This window comes from Triticum aestivum, chromosome 7A (genome assembly GCF_018294505.1).
Source record: "Triticum aestivum cultivar Chinese Spring chromosome 7A, IWGSC CS RefSeq v2.1, whole genome shotgun sequence".
NCBI classification, from domain to species: Eukaryota; Viridiplantae; Streptophyta; class Magnoliopsida; order Poales; family Poaceae; genus Triticum; species Triticum aestivum.
This window is the reverse complement of record NC_057812.1, coordinates 585,919,580-585,936,230: the sequence shown is the minus strand read 5'-3', so window position 1 is coordinate 585,936,230 and position 16,651 is coordinate 585,919,580. Positions and strand designations below refer to the sequence as shown.

Here is a 16,651-nt window from a genome sequence, read left to right as displayed (position 1 = left end):
CATGGGTTCGCTAGGATCCAGGTTGGGGGAGAGAGGTAAGCTCAGGGGAACGCCCCTCCGCCGTCGTCCCCGGACCCGCCCGGACTTTGCCAGCAGGTCCTCAGGCAGCGGCGAGACAAGTTGGAGGGAGGAAGAGTGCGGTGGTCGTGCGATTGGATCGCCCCTGAGTTGCGAGAGTCGTCGCCCAGGAGGAGAGGCTCTGGACGGGAGGAGGGGCGGTTCCCTAGTGTCTGCCCTTTAATTTGTTGGAGGATCCGGTTCTCTATATTAGAGGACCCGGTTCCGGCACTGATATGTTTGTGTGAATCCCTTTAGGATGTACTTCCTCCATTTCTAAATATTTGTCTTTTTAGAGATTTCAACGAGTGAGTACATACAGATCATAATGAGTGAATCTACATTCTAAAATATATCTATATACATCCATATTTAATAGTCCATTCGAAATCTATAAAAAGACAAATATTTAGGAACGGAGGAAGTACTATGTACCATGATTTTATTTGAATAGCAATCCCTCGGTAATTCCAAAAATAATATTGCATGGACGCACTATTGTTGTACTCCCTCCGTCCGGGAATAGTTGTCCCCAAGGTGTTTTTCTGAAAACCCCCCCAGGAGATTCCCGACAAACCCAAAGCTCCCGCCGTCTCCCCCGCTCCTCTGTCGCGCCGGAGGTCCGCTCCCCCGCAGCTCAGCTCCTCCGCAGCTTGCCCGCAGCGGCTCCCCGCATCACCGGAGCTCTCCCGCACCACGCCTCCCCCACCCCACGCCTCCGACGCAGCTTCCCTCTCCTTGTTCCCCTCCTCGTTCCCCATGGTGATCCCCGACGAGGAGAAGACTGATTTTTTCTTTCGATCTGCTCGGCGGCGGCCATTTCCAGGTCCTCCTCGGCGCTGCGACGCAGCTCCACCACCGCCAAAGCTCGCCGCCTCCTCCGCCGCTCTCTCCTGCTCGTGCAGCTCCAGCTTGCCTTCCTCCCCTAGCTTCCCCCCTTCCTAGTGACCTCCGCACTCTGCTCCGGCTGCTTCAGATCCGGCGTCGGCGAGGCTGATATGGTGGCTGCGAGGCCAGACGGCGGGAGACGTAGCCGACGAGCCCGACGACAGCAAGCTCGATGGCGAGCTCGATGGCGGCGGAGACATCTTCTGTACTGCGAGCTCCACCATCCCTGCACATACTGTACTATGAGCTCGGCGACGGCGGTGGCGTCTTGTTGGCAGGTTAAGCCTCCCTCCTTCAATTCCCGTCCATTATTTATGTGTAAAACCTGATTTTTTTTACTGAAATTTGCTGCTTCTGAGATTTGCTTAAGACTGAACATTGGCTAAGTCTGATTTATGTGTCAAGTCTGAAATTTTGATCTTTACTGTCAAGTCTAATTTGTCTCTGAACATTGGCTAAATTAACATCAAGTTTGTCTCTGAACATTTGTCTCTGATGTGCTCCTAAATTAGTGGTTAACTGGACATAAGGATTAGATCTTAGCTAGTGCTTCTTCATCTTCTTCGATTGGTCTACTGGAAACAGAACAGAGGTAAACAAAGCAATCTTTACTGAAAACATAACAGAGTTGCATGGTGGCGTTCGAGGTTGAACCTGTACTGAACAAAACAAGGCTGAGATGGATGGATGGATAGATTGTGTGAGATGAAATATGAGAGTCTTGCTTTGTGTCAATTTCAGTTGTCCATCAAGTACTCCATTCACATTGTTGCTGCTCCATCTTTATTAATCCTGAAATAACATCAATGTTGTACTCCATTCAGATTGTTGTTATCTAACTGAATTTCAGTTGTCAATTTCTTTGCACTCACATGCTTCTATCAGTGGTTATCTAACTGAATCTTGCTCATTTGTTTGTAACCTGTAGATGTCATGCTCAATTTTTTGGTAAAGCTACTCGAGTTGCCAGCAATGCATGCAAAGCGGCAACAGTTGGCTGCTCAGTTTTTCTTGTACTGCCAAGATGGAAGGTGAGCACCAATATTTCTGAAACTAGTGATTTGACACTAGTGAAAATTCAGTTACTGCTTGAGTGATTTGACACTATTGAAAATTCAGTTACTGTCAATTGAATTTGACAGTATAATTCTACAGTACACAAGATTTAGTGTAAATCTTCAAAATGAATTGCTGTTAGTACACGATCAATTAACTAATTTGGCATTATTACTCCCTAGAGAACTGATTGTACAACACTGAAAATTACTCTGAATGTACTCCAATTGACTGTATATTCACTGAATGTACAACACCAAAAATTACTCCAATGACTGTATATTGACTGCATATATTTCATTGATGTCAAATTTTATTTATGTGTCAAGTCTGACATCAACTTGTAAGAAGAATAAGGATGAGTCCAAGATCAGGTGATTGAGTGAGTGATGTGGTTGCTGAGGTTCAGACATGTTCAATGAGAACAACTACTCTGGAGATTAAATTTAATGAGAATAAATTCAAATAAATCCAAATAAACCCATCATGTCAGGATTCTTGATCAAAGACCCACTTAGGAGTAGTTTGTCATTGTTAAACACAAGTTTAAAATAAATATGCTTCTTTTGCTGTGGTAATCCAAAATGCTTCTTTTGAGTACAGTAGCTGTAAAACTTAGTCTATCTGGAGCTTGAGCTTGTGAGCTTCTTTAGCAAGATCACAGTAAATTAGGACTATACAAACACTTTTACAGTTCTGAACACTTTTCACAAGATGAAGCTCTTGATCTTACAGTAAAACTGTTCTGAACACTTTTCACAAGAGGAAGCTTGGTTTTTTTTCGATCTACACTTTTAAAGTTCAAGGTACTCTTGTAAATTAAATAAATCAAATGGTGTATAAGTCCTCTTGGAAACTTTAGGTATGTTTGCAATTGGACAAATGGTGTATAAATCCAAATAAATCAAATAAATTCAAATAATTCAAATAAATCCAAATAAATCCAAATACTTCTATCCTTTCTTTTCCTATCCTTTCTCATTGAACACATGACACAATACATACACATGACACAAGCCATACACATGACACATCAAATACTCCTATCCTTTCTTTTCCTTTTCCCTTTCCCTTTCTTTTTGAGCTTTCTCTATCTACTCATTTCCTTGTTCTATAATGGCTTTGGTGTCAGTAATTAGCTCAGGACTGCAGTATACACCGGTTATTTCCTCTCCAGCATTCTGTAGACGTTCCTTATGCAGATGCGGCATCTTGTAGTTGTTTCCTCCTTGATCTTTCATCACTTTCACCATCATTAGGGAGGACATGCGGTGTTGCATTATCTTGTTGAATGTAGATCGTTGTGTCCTCGTCACCGTCAGGCCATTTGTCTTGAATGGCAGGGATTACTTTATTGATCAGGTAATCTCTGCACACAGGTCTAGTAACTTTGACCGGCTTCAACTCTATTGTCCCCCTATCTCTGTTCTGGCTTGTTCGTTGTGCCTCGGTCTCTACCACGAACGGCCAAATGCCAAGTTTTCCATCAAATATCATCTCCCCATCTTCATTGTAGCGAGGTTTGGCCACAGCTGTTAGAAACATTACCTTCCCAATGCTATGAGTATTGTGCACTGTTTGATTTGGTTCTTCCTCTCCAGGCAGTACGTAGTAGCTATTCTTCACTCGGGTCATGTCATACCATTTCTCGTCGATGTGGATCATATTTGTCATTGGCTTGAAACTGGGCCAAGGACTTGATATCCATCTTTCATCCATCATGGATAGGCAGAACTTTAGTCTCGCTATCTTGTTCTGTGGCTTGAGGGTGGGTTTGATGGTGCTTGTGATGCGTTTCAGCTCTTGCAATTGAAATCTGTCATGTAGGGTTGATCGGGGCACACCTAAACACCTTGCTAGAGAACGGATTGTTCTTCTTTTGTTCAAAGGGATTGTTGCTGTTCTCGACAGATCTAGTTCTTTTCTCTTCCTACCACTTTTGTTCTTCTTGCTTGAAACATCAACTTCTTGGCCTGCTGCAAGTTGTCGTTTGGCTAGATTCCATATTCTTGTAACTGTTCATAGGTGAACATTCAACATAGTCGAAATGAGCACCTTGTCATACACGTGAACCTGTCCATCTCTAAGCTCGATTACTTGCAGAGCAAAGTAAACAACATGTCTCTCCTTGTCTGTCAAGTCCTTCCCTCTTAGATTGCCATGTGCATCAGCTTCTTGCACTTCTGCATCTTCTTGTGCCTCTTGAGCTTCTTCCAATTCCACATCTTCTTGTGCCTCTTGAGCTTCTTCCTCTTCAGGAAACCAATTCAATTCAATGTCTTCATCCTCATCTTCCGGCATCAAGTTCAAATCAATAGCGTCACCCTGTTGAGCTTGTTCTTCTTCTTGAGCTTGGTCCTCCTCTTCTAGCATCAAATTCATATCAATAGCGTCACCCTGCTGAGCTTGTTCTTCTTCTTGAGCTTCGTCCTCCTCTTCCGGCATCAAATTCAGATCAATAGTGTCACCCTGCTGAGCTTGTTCTTCTTCTTGAGCTTCGTCCTCCTCTTCCGGCATCAAATTCAGATCCATAGTTGTGTGCTCCTGTCTGATCTCATAACAAGAGTATACAGAAGATGAATGGTTAGCATATAATCATAACAAGAAAACCATGAAGAATCCTAGACAAAAAGCAAAGAAACCAAGAAAGGAAAAAGTAGATATTAAAAGTACTCCTTGTTCATTTGGTAACTAGAGGAACATGAAGGCCCTCCTATTCAAGTAAAGCAAGAAGAATCTAAATTAATTCAAATAATTCCAATTTAATTCCTATTGTCATGTCTTTTTTTATTACTCCAAGACAAAATATGTTTTTCCTTTTTTAAGTACAGTAGTTGTTTGCTTACTAGAGTAGCATCTCCTAGTCCAAGAACTTAATGATCTGATTGAATGTTTCCAAACAATAGCACATCTATTAACATCATTTCCATTTCCATTTCCATTTCAGAGAGGAACAACATCAACAAAAACGGATACAGCAGCAACAGTACCCTTGTTTCTCTGAATTAAACTGAATGTCAATGTTACACCCTTATTTCTTTGAATTAAACTGAGTGTCACTGAATTAAACTAAATGTTAATGTTACACCCTTGTTTCTCTGAATTAAATTGATCACATGCCATACAAATAGCACTTGTTACACAAGAATGTCACTGGAGTACATTGACTGAATTTAGTCACTGGAGTACATTGACAGAATTAAACTGAATTGCAATCTAGTCTTTTTTTCTTCTTCAGATTTTTTCCTCTCTTCTGTTCTCTTGCATCAGCAGAAAGTATCAGCACAAATCATCAACCAAGTGCAGCAATGGATATCAACAGACTGATTGAAATTGCAGTTCAGCAGCAGCAGAAATGGATACTCCAGTGACTAAATTCAGCAGCAACAGTACCTTCTTCAGAGAGGATCAGCAGCAACACGAAGGCAGGCAGCAACACGAGCTCCACCGAAGAGCATGGAGCGTGGGCGATCGTGCACGCGCACAACCGTGGTAGACACTTGGGTGCCGGCGCCGCTGGTTTTTGTTCACCGGAGGAGCCACGTGACGAGCTCCAGCGGCGGCGAGCGGCGGCCGACGACGACCAGGCCAAATACCAAGCGATCGAGAGGGGGAAAGTGGTCTGGAGGACCGGAAGTTGACATTGATTCCTTAAAACGGCTCGAGGAGGCCAGGGGAGGCGCGACGGCGTCGACCTCGTGTGGGGAAGCGGCGGCCGGAGTGGGAGGAGACGGGGCCGATTCCATCGATCCACGGCTTCCCAGCAAGCCTGGATCGATGATGGAGTACCTCTTGGTGAGGCGGAGTTCCTGGTCTGCTCGGGGAGGAGGCGGTCCAGCTGTGGGCGGCGGTGGGCGAGGTGGGGCGGCGGCGCTTGGGCTGCGTAGGTGGGCGGCGGTGGTTGCCTCCTTCGCATGTGGGCGGCCGCGGCGGCGGCGTAGTAGTTGGGAGGCGCACGTGGTGGGCGGCGCTGGACCTGACGGTGCCTCACGACGGCGGGCGACGGCAGCTCGCGGTGGCGTGTCGAGGGGAAGGAGAAGGGTCGGTTTGCATCAGATTTAAAAGCCCAAGGGGTTTTTTGTAAAAAAATTGAACTAGGCGTGGACAACTTTTCCCGGACGGAGGGAGTACATGTGAGCTTCTTCGTTCAAGAAAAACTTTTGGTTCTTAAATCATCATCGATCTCCTTTTTTCTGGTCAAAAATTTTGCAATCAAACTTGAAGAGCAAGTCCACGTTGGCCATTTGTCGTGTATTCTATCATCAGACTTGACAACTGCAAGCTGAACTTTTCAGAGCACACACGCAACATTCAGTCTAATGTAGTACAATCCGCGTTCCTGATTACTGGCCGGCTAGCTGCCGTGTGCCGTGCGCGAGAGATGGGAGGATACCAGCAACAGAAAGCCGGCGAAAGATGGGAGCAGCAAGAAGCGGCGTCGACGCAACAGATGGGAGCAGCCTAGCAGAGGCAACGCAGGCCGGGGAGCAGCTGCAGCAAGAAGCGACGCCGCGCGAGAGGTGGGAGCAGCCCAGCTGCCGCGGCGCTGTCCTGGAGCGGAAGAGCAGCAGTGCAGTGCGGCGCGGGAGCAGCAGCAGCAGGCACGCGGAGACCACAATGGCCGGCCGGCGAGCTCACGTCGCCACCTGTCGACGAGCCTCCGTGGGCGGGCACGAGGCGAGCACACCGGCTGCGGCTGCCGGATCCCGCCATGGCTCGGCCTCGCTCGGTTCGACAGCTGAGCAAGCGCGAGCCTCTGCGGGCGGGGCACGAGGCGAGGCGGCCGTGGTGACGGCCCCGTCGGCGGCCGGTGAGTCGTGGCCTCCCGCGAAGGATCAATATCGACGGCGCACTGCACGTGTTTGAGGAAAGGAGCGAAACCTCTGCTGCTCAAAATCGGTTTTCTAGGGGAAAACCAGAATGAAAACCTGCACACACACACACACACACACACACAAAGGCCTACGTGCCATGTCTAGTGAACTCGTTTGGGGAAAATTCGAATGGGACAAAATGCGAAAGGAATCTTTAAATTAAAGGTAAAATTGTGTCTGTTTCTCGTTTTCGGGTGATTTTTGTTACTTCAGTCCATTTTAGGAGTAAAAACTGGAATAAACTCATGATATACACATGAAACCCAAACTTTGTGCAACAGTCGCTCAAAACAATAATAAAGGGATGAACATGAAGCATATATCCTTGGCGATAACCAATCTGCCATTCATTGGCCAATCCTAATGGGACATTTAACAATATTCATTCCTCTGAATAGCTACGAGTGACATGAGTCATATTGTTGGACTATGAGAGAACTTATGTGCCAGAACGTAGGTCAGGAACTGACCGCCCTTTACTAGCTAATCATGCAAAATTGATCACCCGGTACAAGTAATGCTCAACACCCTTTCCTAATTTCTGCCACAAAGTTTGTCATGGACAACACCGTCAGCTGAGAGAAGTCCTCTGGCGGCAACATGGAGTCTGCCACTACAACTTCTCGGGAAAGCCTTTTAGTTGCAGGTGGGCTGAAAAATCAGTCTAATTCAAGTGTCAAATACGTTTCAGTGAAGGTTAACTACTAGTGAACATTTTCACCGTGAAGCCTAATAGCGTGTGAATGTCCGGGCGCTTATGATCTTTGAATGAACCCGATTGGAAACGGCTGCACAGGGTTTCTTCATTTAATTTGGCTAGTGGGTCACTTGTAGATTATGCCGATGAGCCATGTAATCTCTATTCCGACTAGTTGTGTTCATGTTTGCTTTTTATTTAATTTTTGTCTTGTACTCAGTCACTTGAACTGTGGTTTAAGTTTAATAAAATGGTTACATGCATCATACGATGCAGAGGCCAGGGTATTCCCCTTTTCAAAAAGAAAAACTGGAGTTACTGGCAAAATTACTCAGACAACCCAGATGATTGGTGGATTACATGTGCTGCGAGTTATGATCTAGTACACCGTATACCATCACGATTTCGGTGGCAGTGGTAGCTATATATCTCCCTGCGTAATGAGTGGCCTCAATAACAAATAGTATGGTATCTTCATGTTACAGAGAAAGCCAGGATGACCACATCTGGCTAATTGTAGTGCTACAAGTGCATCCAGAGGATAAAGGAAGCTCAATGCAAACAGAATATCACTACGAGCCACATGCATGTTGGTCAAATATATAAGAATATGAGGTATAGGGAATCAATAGGCCGGCTGACGGCCAACATGTCAATGCAACTGACCATGTCTCAGTGAATTGCATTTATAGTCATGCACAAGATCATCTGAAACCTCGAAGCAATTTCGTGTGTTCTTCATGGCTGGTCGTCCCTCAGCTATACGCTGTTATACTGACTTTACCGAACGAACTCCTGGACACGGCTCGACATGATTGATAAAGTGTTCTCTTCTTGATCCCGCAACTATCTTCTTTTCCTTTCCTATTTCCCAAAATGAAAGCATAATTATATTTTGGACCTTTTCTCTAGGCTAGCGCCACTAGTATGTTTTCTAATGCACCATATCCACATGTTTGGGTTGTTCCTAGTTTGTTGACGAACCGATCAAGCCAACGCACAAACACAACACGCACCATGTGCCTAGCCGGCTCAGCTAGCGACACGGGAGCTCTAGCAGCTAGCAACACGAGAGGCGGCGATAGCCAAGCGGACAACAGTTGGTGGCCAGCAAGCCTGATGGCCTCTAGTCTCTAGGTCCAGACGACCTAGCCACAAGACCCCATAGGGGAGGCAGGGTAGGGTGCACATGCGTAGGCGCACTACACAGCAGGGTGATGGCTTTACTGGTGACCACTGGGTGATGTGACAACGTTGCCGGTGAAGGGAAAATGAGGAGATGAATGAGAAGGGGAAGGTTCCAGCACAAGCAAAGGAGAGAGGTATAATTTTCTGAATTTTTGTGATATTTTCAGAGTATAGCTTGGAAATCTATAATGTAGTGATTTTAGTGGGCATTTTCATGTAATGAATTGCATATTTGACAAGATATTTTAAAATACTTGGTAGTGACAATAGCTCTAGTTCAAGTACTCATGAAAGTGGCATTGTTGCAGCACATACCACTTATAAAGATCAAATGCATTCTCAAGTGTGTGCATTTTTTGCGTGTATAGATTACTTTGGATTTGCATCCACACCTACCTTGATGTTTTTGCATCCTTCGCAAAAGATCAAAATAAGATGATTTACGGAAAACGTGGATACTTGGATGTACATTCTGACATCATTAAATTCCCTTTATATAACGCAGGTTAGGAAATGAACAAATTTAGGTGTCATGATGCAAAATTGGCCACCCGTACATGTATGATAGTGACATGGAAATGTACTTTTATTTTTCATGTCACCAAAATTGATTCCTACACCAATGGCACAAGCATCAGATGGATTCTCCATACTGCCCAAATGTAAGAAGACGTTTCGCCACTATTGAGAGATGTTGTTTACAGTTTCAGCAACAAGGTTAGCCATGTACAACACCATCGGCTCAAGGAAGCATGTGAAGTGGCAACGGGATGGGGTTTTTCACTATAACTTCCTCGAAGATGCATCCTAAAATCCTTTCAATTGTGGGTGGGCTACAAAACTAGCAGCTTTAATGAAAAATAGTGAGTATAGTTCACTTTTGCGAGCATAAACAATGAATACGAAGATAGCGATGTTGCAAATAAGATAAACCCCAAGTCTAGCTATATTTTTAACTCAAGCTACTATGTATCATCATTTTTCAAAAAAGGATGTTGAAACCCCCGGCCTTTGGCATCTACATCATTGTGTTGCGCGCATCCAATTTAATTGAAGTTGATGGAAGAGAACTTGGCCATAGTCATCAACAAGAGGAGTACAAAACATAGTCGACTATGACATAACCATTACAAGATATGCATAGAACACCTATGACTAAGTCGATTTCTTCCTTACAAGACATCATATTTACATTTGATTGTAAGACACGACGCCGAAGGGACCCAGGAAAGAAAAATGGCGTAGTAAGAGAAGCGACCACTTGTAGTTGTTTGTAATAAATCACCAAAAGATAGTCTAATCAAATAGGGTGAGATGCCACACAAAACAACGTTGAAGACAGAGGATTCTTTATTGGCACTGAAGGAAATATGCCCTAGAGGCAATAATAAGGTTGTTATTTTATATTTCCTTATATCATGATAAATGTTTATTATTCATGCTAGAATTTATTAACCGGAAACTTGATACATGTGTGGATACATAGACAAAACACCATGTCCCTAGGCCTTTACTAGACTAGCTCGTTAATCAAAGATGGTTAAGTTTCCTAACCATAGACAAGTGTTGTCATTTGATGAACGAGATCACATCGTTAGGAGAATGATGTGATGGACAAGACCCATCTGTTAGCTTAGCATGTTGATCGTTCAGTTTTATTGCTATTGTTTTCTTCATGTCAAATACATATTCCTTCGAATATGAGATTATGCAACTCCCGGATACCTAAGGAATACCTTGTGTGCTATCAAACATCACAACGTAACTAGGTGATTATGAAGATGCTCTACAGGTATCTCCATAGGTGTTTGTTGGGTTGGCATAGATCAAGATTAGGATTTATCACTCCGAGTATCGGAGAGGTATCTCTGGGCCCTCTCGGTAATGCACATCATAATAAGCCTTGCAAGCAATGTGACTAATGAGTTAGTTGCAGGATGATGTATTACGGAATGAGTAAAGAGACTTGCCGGTAACGAGATTGAACTAGGTATGAAGATACTGATGATCGAATATCGGGCAAATAACATACCGATGACAAAGGGAATAACGTATGTTGTCATTGTGGTACGAACGATAAAAGATCTTCATAGAATATGTAGGAACCAATATGAGCATCCAGGTTCCTCTATTGGTTATTGACCGGAGAGGTGTCTCGGTCATGTCTACATAGTTCTTGAACCAGTAGGGTCCGCGCACTTAACGTTTGATGATGATTTTGTATTATGGTTATGTGACTTTGTGACGGAATGTTGTTTGGAGTCCCGGATGAGATCACGGACATGGCGAGGAGTCCCAAAATTGTCGAGAGGTAAAGATTCATATATAGGACGATAGTATTTGGAAACCGGAAGTGTTCCGGTGGTACCGGGTATGTATCGGGTCACCGGAAGGGGTTCCGGGCTACCCCGGCAAACTATATGGGCCTATTGGGCCAAGAGGGGAAACACAACAGCCAGCATGGGCTGCTGCGCCCCCTTGTTGTCCAAATAGGAAGGGGGAAGGAAAGGGGGAAGAGAGAAGGAAGGGGAGGCAATTCGGCCTCCCACTTCCTTCCCTCCTCTCTTCCCTTTCCTTCCCTCTCCGGAAAAGATGGTAAGGGGGGCCGAATCGGACAAGGCCCCCAAGTAGGATTCCTCCTACTTGGGGCACCCCATGGTTGTCCCCCTCTCCCTCACACCTATATATATGTGGGGAGGGGGCGCCTAGAACACACAACAAACATTGTTAGCCCTGCGTGGATTACTTCACCATCACCGTCACCACGCCGTCGTGCTGATGGAACTCATCTACTTCCTCGGCACTCTGCTGGATCAAGAGTTCGAGGGACATCATCGAGCTGAACGTGTGCAGAACTCGGAGGTGCCGCATACTTGATCGGTCGGAACAAGAATAAGTCTGACTACATCAACCGCGTTGTCAAACGCTTCCGTTTTCGGTCTACGAGGATACGTGGACATACTCTCCCCCTCTCGTTGCTATGCATCTCCTAGATAGATCTCGCGTGAGCGGAGGATTTTTTAAAATTGCATGCTATGTTTCCCAACAGTGGCATCTGAGCCAGGTCTATGCGTAGATGATATGCATGATTAGAACACAAAGAGTTGTGGGCGGTGATCGTCATACTGCTTACCACCAATGTATTATTTTTGTTCGGCGGTATTGTTGGATGAAGTGGCCCGGACCAACCTTACATGACCACATTCATGAGACTAGTTCCACCGATAGACATGCAACTAGTTTTGCATAAAGGTGACTGGCGGGTGTTTGTTTCTCCTACTTTAGTTGAATCAAATTTGACAGCGGTCGGTCCTTGTTGAAGGTTAAAACAGCAAACTTGATAAATCACCATTGTTGTTTTGATGTGTAGGTAAGAACGGTTCTTGCTAGAAGCCCGTGGCAGCCACGTAAAACTTGCAACAACAAAGTAGCAGACATTTAAGTTGTTTTTGCAGGGCATGTTGTGATGTGATATGGTCAAGACATGATGTGATATACGTTATTGTATGAGATGTTCATGTTTTGTAAAAGTTATCGGCAACTGACAAGAGCCTTATGGCTGTCGTTTTATTGTATGAAATGCTATCGCCATGTAATTTCTTTTCTTTATCACTATGTGTTAGCGATAGTTGTACAAGCAATAGTTGGCGAGACGACCATGATGCTATGATGGAGATCAAGGTGTCAAGCCGGCGACGATGGAGATCATGACGGTGCTTTGGAGATGGAGATCAAAGGCACAAGATGATGATGGCCATATCATGTCACATATTTTGATTGCATGTGATGTTAATCTTTTATGCATCTTATTTTGCTTAGTACGACGGTATCATTATAAGATGATCCCTCACTAAAATTTCAAGGTATAAGTGTTCTCCCCGACTATGCACCGTTGCGACGGGTCGTCGTGCTGAGACACCATGTGAGATCCCATCTTGGGGCCTTTTCCGGTGATCTGCCGAAGGGGGAATCGATCACGGAGGGCTTCTACATCAACACCATAGCCTCTCCGATGAAGCGTGAGTAGTTTACCATAGACCTTCGGATCCATCGTTATTAGCTAGATGGCTTCTTCTCTCTCTTTGATTCTCAATACAAAGTTCTCCTCGTTGTTCTTGGAGATCTATTTGATGTAATACTCTTTTGCGGTGTGTTTGCCGAGATCCGATGAATTATGGGTTTATGAACAAGATTATCTATGAATATTATTTGGTTCTTTTCTGAATTCTTATATGCATGATTTGATATCTTTGCAAGTCTCTTCGAATTATCGGTTTAGTTTGGCCTACTAGATTGATCTTTCTTGCAATGGGAGAAGTGCTTAGCTTTGGGTTCAATCTTGCGGTGTCCTTTCCCAGTGACAGTAGGGGCAGCAAGGCACGTAATGTATTGTTGCCATCGAGGATAAAAATATGGGGTTTATATCATATTGCTTGAGTTTATCCCTCTCCATCATGTCATCTTGCTTAAAGTGTTACTCTGTTCTTATGAACTTACTACTCTAGTTGCATGCTGGATAGCTGTCATGTGTGGAGTAATAGTAGTAGATGCAGAATTGTTTCGATCTACTTGACACGGTCGTGATGCCTATATTCATAATCATTGCCTAGATATTCTCATAACTACGCGCTTTTCTATTAATTGCTCGGCAGTAATTTGTTCACCCACCATAATACATGCTATCTTAAGAGAAGCCACTAGCGAAACCTATGGTCCCCGGGTCTCTTTCTTATTATATTACATCTCTTTTATTTACATCGCACCTCGTTTACTATTTTGCAATCTTTACTTTCCAATCTATACAACAAAAATACCAAAAATATTTATCTTACTATCTTTATCAGATCTCACTTTTGCGAGTGGCCGTGAAGGGATTGACAACCCCTTTATTGCGTTGGTTGCAAGGTTCTTGATTGTTTGTGGAGGTACCGGATCATCGGAATGTTGCCGCGGTGTCATTTCCGTTTCGTCGTAGTGGCACCCCTTTCTTTCTACCACGGTGACAAATGCTCTCATCACGCTCATGTCAACTTTTTCATAAACTTGCATCCAACTTGAATATGTCATCCGCATCATGATAACAACAACAAGAAGGTTTAAATTGTTGTCTGTTTCATTTGCTATATGCATATGAGGTTTTAACGGACTTGTTGCTTGTTGTTTCCGGCCTCATTTAAACTTGCCTAGTTAGGTAGTTTTATTATGTTTCACCTCTTGCATGCTTAACAACATTTAATATTGTTGAGTACATAAACGAGATCGAACTAAATAATTGATGTGGTGTTCCGTCAATATGCATCCCAATGCATATAGTGCTCCACTTAACTTGTAGTGTTGTTTGTGCACTTTGCCATGCCATGCCTCTTTAAACCAGACATGCATCATACTTGTTTGCGCATCATGCCATGTTTATGTGATGGTTGTTTACTATGTAACTTGCTTATTTCCGGGTTGCTTCTCTCGTTAGCTTCGGTTTTGTTCCGGAGTTGTGAGGATCCATTTGACTACGTCCGTTTGTCTTCTTCGTGGACTCGTTCTTCTTCCTTGCGGGATCTCAGGCAAGATGACCATACCCTCGAAATCACTTCTATCTTTGCTTGCTAGTTGCTCACTCTATTGCTATTCCTATGCCGCGATACCTACCACTTGCTATATCATGCCTCCCATATTGCCATGTCAAGCCTCTAACCCACCTTTCCTAGCAACCGTTGTTTGGCTATGTTACCACTTTGCTCAGCCCCTCTTATAGCGTTGTTAGTTGCAGGTGAAGATTGGAGTTTGTTCCATGTTGGAACATGGCTATTGTTGGGATATCATTACTATATATAATGTTTACTTTAATGCACCTATATACTTGGTAAAGGGTGGGGCTCGGCCTTATGCCTGGTGTTTTGTTCCACTCTTGCCGCCCTAGTTTCCGTCATACCGGTGTTATGTTCCTTGATTTTGCATTCCTTACGCGGTTGGGTTATAATGGGAACCCCTTGACAGTTCGCTTTGAATAAAACTCCTCCAGCAAGGCCCAACCTTGGTTTTACCATTTGCCACCTAAGCCTTTTTCCCTTGGGTTCTGCATACTCAAGGGTCATCTTTATTTTAACACCCCCCCGGGCCAGTGCTCCTCTGAGTGTTGGTCCAAACTAGAGCCCCTTGCAGCGCCACCTCGGGGAAACTTGAGGTTTGGTTTTAGTTGTACAGGTTGCTTATCCGGTGTGCCCTGAGAACGAGATATGTGCAGCTCCTATCGGGATTTGTCGGCACATTCGAGTGCCTTTGCTGGTCTTGTTTTACCATTGTCGAAACGTCTTGTAACCGGGATTCCGAGTCTGATCGGGTCTTCCTGGGAGAAGGAATATCCTTCGTTGACCGTGAGAGCTTGTGATGGGCTAAGTTGGGACACCCCTGCAGGGTTATGAACTTTCAAAAGCCGTGGACGCGGTTATGGGCAGATGGGAATTTGTTAATGTCCGGTTGTAGAAAACATGACACTTAACTTAATTAAAATGCATCAACCGCATGTGTAGCCATGATGGTCTCTTTCCGGCGGAGTCCGGGAAGTGAACACGGTCTCGTGTTATGCTTGAATGTAAGTAGTTTTCAGGATCACTTCTTGATCTTTGTAGCTTCTTGACCGTGCTTTGCCTTCTCTTCTCGCTCTCATTTGCGTAAGTTAGCCACCATATATGCTAGTGCTTGCTGCATCTCCACCTCACTACCTTAGCCACCATATATGCTAGTGCTTGCTGCATCTCCACCTCACTACCTTTTCCTTCCCATAAGCTTAAATAGTCTTGATCGCGAGGGTGTGAGATTGCTGAGTCCCCGTGACTCACAGATACTTCCAAAACCAGTTGCAGGTGCCGGTGATACCAATGCAGATGACGCAACTGAGCTAAAGTGGGAGCTCGATGAAGACCGTGTTCTATGTGTTGTTTCGTTTTCCAGTTGATCAGTAGTGGAGCCCAGTCGGGGCGATCGGGGATCTATGCATTAGGGGTTGTCTTTATTTTGGTTCCGTAGTCTGACCTTGATTGTATTCTGGATGATGTAACATAACCGCATAGTAGGCATGTCGCAAGAGGGGTAATCTTTACACATCCCATGTACTGAATAAGAAAGAGATAAAGAGTTGGCTTACAATCGCCACTTCACACAATACATAAATATAGCATTACATCATCCAGAATACAATCAAGGTCTGACTACGAAACCAAAATAAAGACAACCCCTAATGCATAGATCCCCGATCGCCCCGACTGGGCTCCACTACTGATCAACTGGAAAACGAAACAACACATCGAACACAGTCTTCATCGAGCTCCCGCTTGAGCTCAGTTGTGTCATCTGCACTGGTATCACCGGCACCTGCAACTGGTTTTGGAAGTATCTGTGAGTCACGGGGATTCAGCAATCTCACACCCTCGCGATCAAGACTATTTAAACTTATGGAAAGAAAAGGTAGTGAGATGGAGCTGCAGCAAGCACTAGCATATATGGTGGCTAACTTACGCAAATGAGAGCGAGAAGAGAAGGCAAAGCACGGTCGAGAAGCTACAAAGATCAAGAAGTGATCCTGAAAACTACTTACATTCAAGCATAACACGAGACCGTTTTCACTTCCCGGACTCCGCCGGAAAGAGACCATCACGGCTACACACGCGGTTGATGCATTTTAATTAAGTTAAGTGTCAGGTTCTCTACAACCGGATATTAAAAAATTCCCATCTGCCCATAACCGCGGGCACGGCTTTCGAAAGTCCATAACCCTGCAGGGGTGTCCCAACTTCGCCCATCACAAGCTCTCACGGTCAACGAAGGATATTCTTTCTCCCAGGAAGACCCGATCAGACTCGGAATCCCGGTTACAAGACATTTCGACAATGGTAAAACA

General features: G+C 44.5%; 1 protein-coding gene across 3 annotated transcripts; it reads left to right on the top strand.

The window, feature by feature from the left end:
• The first annotated feature begins 603 nt into the window (after positions 1–603).
• LOC123148467 (uncharacterized) lies at positions 604–6,376 on the top strand. 3 transcript variants are annotated; one of them, XM_044567900.1, is made up of 3 exons: positions 604–1,223; positions 1,874–1,976; positions 5,341–6,376. In XM_044567900.1, exons 1-3 carry the CDS (start codon positions 1,118–1,120, stop codon positions 5,495–5,497), a joined length of 366 nt encoding a protein of 121 aa, XP_044423835.1. In that variant the 5' UTR covers positions 604–1,117; the 3' UTR covers positions 5,498–6,376. The 3 variants fall into 3 exon arrangements, with proteins under 3 accessions (XP_044423835.1, XP_044423837.1, XP_044423836.1); XM_044567902.1 differs by having other exon boundaries at positions 5,272–6,376; XM_044567901.1 differs by lacking the exon at positions 5,341–6,376 and adding an exon at positions 4,949–5,109.
• Positions 6,377–16,651: the final 10,275 nt, after the last annotated feature.